The 5,379-nt window shown below is 33.6% G+C and overlaps 1 protein-coding gene across 2 annotated transcripts; it reads right to left on the bottom strand.

Annotated features, from left to right (window-relative positions):
• Nucleotides 1–1,571: 1,571 nt before the first annotated feature.
• On the bottom strand, nucleotides 1,572–5,070 carry LOC104900599 (rac-like GTP-binding protein RAC13). 2 transcript variants are annotated; one of them, XM_010688063.4, is made up of 7 exons: nucleotides 4,744–5,070; nucleotides 4,349–4,436; nucleotides 3,928–4,037; nucleotides 3,591–3,654; nucleotides 3,411–3,475; nucleotides 2,731–2,796; nucleotides 1,572–1,907 (listed from the first exon to the last, which is right to left on the bottom strand). In XM_010688063.4, the coding sequence occupies exons 1-7, from the start codon at nucleotides 4,840–4,842 to the stop codon at nucleotides 1,803–1,805; spliced, it is 597 nt and encodes a 198-aa protein (XP_010686365.2). In that variant the 5' UTR covers nucleotides 4,843–5,070; the 3' UTR covers nucleotides 1,572–1,802. The 2 variants fall into 2 exon arrangements, with proteins under 2 accessions (XP_010686365.2, XP_010686366.2); XM_010688064.4 differs by lacking the exon at nucleotides 2,731–2,796.
• Nucleotides 5,071–5,379: the final 309 nt, after the last annotated feature.

Raw genomic sequence — 5,379 nt, 5'->3', positions numbered from 1 at the left:
AACTAGTAACCCTCACTTATGAGCCTTAAACATGGCAATAATTCACATTAATATGGAGGTTACAATATTATGTAATAAATTATTATTGTGATTTATGGTACTTGTAACCTTCTCTTGTTGGTTATAAGGTATCCTTATAAATAGGTGTTTGGTCTCTAGTATGTAAGAGTGAAGAATTCCATTCACCTATCTTATATTCTATCTTGAGCAAGAACTTGTGTGACTCCAATCCCTCACACTCAAGTACATGAGTATGTGGGAGTGATGTTAACCTTGGGGAACGAATCGGCCAAAACGTTTTGTACCTTGGACGGGCCGAATCTCGTTTTTAAGGCAATGGTTTTAAACCATGGCATCACATACCAATTCCATCTTTAATTGTTTTAGGTGATTTCTCCATCACAAAATTTATTGTAGCCTTGATATACCTAATATTTCCGTCAGTATTCATTTAGCTTAAACTACAATCCATCTTATACATTGAAATGCACTTTACAAATTTGCCATATGGATGATATTACTTAACTACTTAAGTATCCATAATTAGTGAGATTGTGAGGTACGTATATCCAATGATTGGAGAACTTAATCCATAACATTATAGTGTCAGTTATGTGTTGCACTTCGACTTGGTGGAGGAATGTGTGGTCAAGAAATAGCAATGAAGGAAAATACAACAATAGATAACGCCATTTCATATATCTATTTTCTTCCTCATTACATTGTTGCATTACGAATTTTTTTCTTCCACGATACTTTGTAAGTAATTTTTTGTTATTATTACTAGATGTACTTGTTCAATTAATTTAACTTTGATATTCGCATACTTAGCGTGCATATAAGGTTAGAGTGAAGAGAGTGTGTGTAATGCTCTATAAAAGAGATATTTGAGTTAGGGATTCCTTAAAGTTGGCTTACAATTCGTTCGTGCTTTTCAATTATTAAGTGTTTGAATATTGCGCCTTTGAACAATCAAACGTTTGAGCCTCATAAAATCTAACCTTGGACTTGCTTTAGTTGAATGTGAATTTCGATATTTTCGAGCCTAACAAACTCGGGGCGAGTTGCAAGTTTTAGACTCGAGCTCGAGTCGAGCCCAATATTTTAAGCTCAATAAGCTTCCAGCTCGAGTCGAGCCCTATTAAATATGTTTCAAGCTGAGCCGAGCCTAGTCAAATTCGGTCTCGGTTGTTAACACGCCCTAATCTACACATTGATCATCTTATCTAGTTTTAAGATGCACAAATTCCCTTTTAGGTTTTTGGGTATTCTAGTTTCTCAAAACAAGTCAAGAATCGGTGACTGAGATTTTGGTTTAATATGTCACACGCAAGATTAAAATGGGGTTCAAGACACTAGAAACAGTGTTTGGTTTAAGATTCACAAATCCCCTTTTAGGTTTTTCGTCATGTTTGATAGTATAAGTACCTACATTATTATCTACCATCAGTATTCTTGTTCGAGTCTTCTCCAATATGTGTACTAGAATCAATAATCCTGTTTATCATCATTTAAAAAGAGTGATCAAATTTATAGTTCCGATTCTTTACAAACATGTTTTGCGATACTAATGAAAGGAAAATATAATATAATTGTGTATAAATTCCATTAGTGAAGGACTACAATACTTAGAGCCATGCTTTGGCACTTCTTGATTTTTCTACTCATTAACACCCCCACCCCCCCCTTTTGACTACATATATATGTTACTGAAAAACTATATTTCAAAATTATGGCTTGTTTGGCTCTTTTCTTTACTATTACAAGAGGCGAAGAACAAGATACGAGCAATGACCCATATTTCAAAGGAGCGTGCATGCTTTGAACTTCCGGCCTGCTAGCTTTTTCTTCAATTTTGGTGGCCTTAATGCAACCTTAATAGCAGCATCAAATACAGCCTTCACATTCTGACAAACCAAAATGCATGAAATGTTATAACAAAGGAAATTTAATGCTGTAAAACAAAAAAGGGAAAGATTTATAAATTATGAAAAGTCAATGAAGGCTATGTTTAATTCACCTTATTTTTTTAGTATCAAATCAGAAAAAATAAGTTCCGATCAAATCGAATGAAATAAGTTCACAATTTTACATTATGCTTACATCTAAAAAAGTTATTATTATTTTCTCCAATTAGGTTCTTAGTCTAGTCAATAATCTACGCAACTTTTCATAGTTGTTGATGGTAAATTGGTAATTGCGTCATTGCGTGGTAGCATCAATTTTTCTCAAAGTTGCATGATTTTTATACTTCTTCCGTTTTGTTTTAAATGCAACAAATGAATATTTTATATCTCACAAATAATACCCTTTATTGCATTTAAAACGAAACGGATGAAGTAGTTTGCGCACACTACTTTGGAACAAGTCCAACTGGATCTGAAATTGGGTATTGATGAGGAGCATCCGTATTTTCGTGGTACGTTTGTAGGCCAAATGAAAGCCCAACCAAGTAGAGCCAAATCCATCATCATCTACGGAAAATTGTAAGGGTAGAAAAGAAATATGCCCATGTTCTCAAAATGAAGGTGAAGATATAAATTTCGAACTTTATATTGAGGTCTGTCGAAAATAATAACCGATAGATCAATGTTAAACTTCTAAATTTAAATCCATATAGTTATGGTCAAATTTAGTGAAACTTCTAAATTTCGGGTACAATTTGATTTTGTATGAATGTAATTTGATATGGGTTCACTATGAGTACTAATCACAAGTTCAAACATTTACCTGTTGGGTTTTGGCGCTACATTCAATGTAAACAACTGCCCCAATCATCTTCTTTAGCTCCTCACCCTGCTTGGTGGTAAAAACTTTTCAATTAATAGTGTGTAAATGAAGCAGTTATTTATGGGAAACTAATGCTATATAGGCGTACAATCATACTTTTAGATCCCCGAATATCTAACAAAAACTTTGTAGAAATTAAAAATAAGTTTTTTTATCGAACACTCGCACCAGTTAGCAGGATCGTCAAAATTTATGTCAATGAATTCCGTTCTTAAATCTTGGGTACAAAACTTAAAATTTGGCACCTATATATTTAAATCATGCAGAGTTATGGCAACAATAAATCTGTTCAACGAATGGACTCCCTCTATTTTTTTAGTTGGCACATCTTACCATTTAGGCGTATTGGAATATTTAACCCTTTTCTTATATTATAGGTTTACCTACCATTTATCTCATACTTTAACACTTGTTCTCTCTACATTGTCACTTTTTTTTACTTTTTTTATTCTATTTACCTTTTACATTTTTTACTTGGTATATCGAGAAAAGTGAATGTCCTAACTAAAAAAAGATAGAGGGACTAATAGACAAGATATTATCGAGCTATCCTATTGTTGATATACACATACACCTAATAATAATATGATTATGGGAGTATATGACAAGTTTTAACTTGCCTGAGAAGTTGTTATAGGTGCTGTCCCTGGATGGTCTTTCAAGAATTGTTGATCTCCTCTCAAATCTGTATATCATTGTTCCAAACCCATTGATTGTACAGTTACAACTTACAAGTAATAACTCGGAGATTTTTTTTTTTAGAGGGAAAGTTTATATAGAGGTCGTTGTGTTTAAATTACCTAATTTGGTTCCCACCAGCACAATTGGCACATTTGGGGCGTAGTGTTTCAGCTCAGGGATCCACTGTTCACCATCGAGTGCATGGATCAGAATAGCAAACATAAGTTTTTCCAGCAAAAATTACTATACTTTTGTTTAAACTCTTTTTTACTATATGTAGTAAATGTACACTTTTTTAACCTCAAACTGTCTAAAAATGATCATTAGTACTCCTTTTTGTGTAAAAAGAGAGAAATACTAACAATATTATATGGAATGCGTATCTGATTTGTCTACAATTATGCAATTAATCTGTTTATTATCATCTGATATAGCATGCTAAATTGCAAAATATACCTTCTTAAAGATATTCTCATAGCTAGCCTTACTAATAAGAGAAAAGGATAAGAGAAACACATCAGCTCCTCTGTAACTTAAAGGTCGTAACCGGTTATAATCTTCCTGTCCTGAAATTCACAATAAAAAAACAAAACTTTAGCAAAGAAATTGATCATGATTGGAAGTATATCAAGGGCGAAGCCAAACTTGGTTATGAAAAGGGGCCAGGCCAGTTTAATAGAGAATTCTAAACATGATTGTTGACGAAGGCTAAATTTACCTATAAAACAAGATATAACCATTGATTACCATTAATTTTCTTCAAAGCTATGTTGGGGCTGCAGGACCCTCTTAGACCCCAACATAGCTTCGCCCCTGAAGTATATGATCTAAAGTATATGTAAGACATACAAAATTAAGCGGAAGAAGATGAACCAACCTGCAGTATCCCAAAGGCCCAGGTTCACCGTGTTACCATCCACTACCACGTTAGCACTAAAGTTGTCAAAAACTGTTGGAACATAATCCTGTAACAAAAGGAAGCCTAGATAAAGGACTTTTTGATAAATATTATTTTTTTTAAGCAAAACATTGAAAATCTGCATGTAGAGAGATTTTCATCCATTGTATTCGCCTACTGGTACATTAAGGTCACGAGTTGAAATTCCATCAGGATTACTTTGGCGGTGAAATTCCATAACCTCCTCTTACTTTTAAGGTGTTTGCATGCAACAAGACCAAGAGTATCCGAGTAAATGATCCCGTGACTAGTCCTAGTTTCATCACAAAAAAGAAAACACAAAAGAAATGTACGCAAAATCTAGTGGTACGTACCGTAGGAAAAGTGTTACTGGTATACGAAATAAGCATGCATGTTTTCCCCACAGCTCCATCTCCAACAGTAACACACTTGATGAATCTAGCAGTACTCATCTATACCTTCTTAACTTAGCTGGTTACTTATTTGTTATGAAAAATTATGTTGAAAGTATAAACCAGCTTACTAATAAGCCAAGCTTCCTAGGAGTAGGACTTTGTATATATTCCATGTCACAAGAGAAATAATCCTAGGACCATGTAAAACATGAAAGAGATAGTCCTTAGTATTATAAGCATAGAAATATACAAAAAAGCGATTGATTGAAAAAGCTAGGTGTTGGTGGAGTTGGCTGATCCTAACAACTTAAACAACCACCACTATATAGGTAAGGTAGACGGTTAATTTTTAGCAAAAGTTTTCCTAATAGATAATTATAGCACCAATGATTTTGCTTTACTTTAAGTGCAAGGATAGTACTAGCCAATAGAAGCTCAAGTTGGTCGTTTTTTGTTGCAAGTAATTGAAGAGAGTAAAAATGATGATAAAAAATAATGGTGGTTGTTAAAGAAAGCAACATTATTGTTTGACATTATACAACAGTTTATGTGACAAAAGTCCTAATGAAATCAAATTACTTAGATTGAAAGAAA

This window comes from Beta vulgaris, chromosome 8 (genome assembly GCF_026745355.1).
Source record: "Beta vulgaris subsp. vulgaris cultivar EL10 chromosome 8, EL10.2, whole genome shotgun sequence".
Classification (NCBI taxonomy): Eukaryota; Viridiplantae; Streptophyta; class Magnoliopsida; order Caryophyllales; family Amaranthaceae; genus Beta; species Beta vulgaris.
This window is presented reverse-complemented; position numbering and strand designations above follow the sequence as displayed.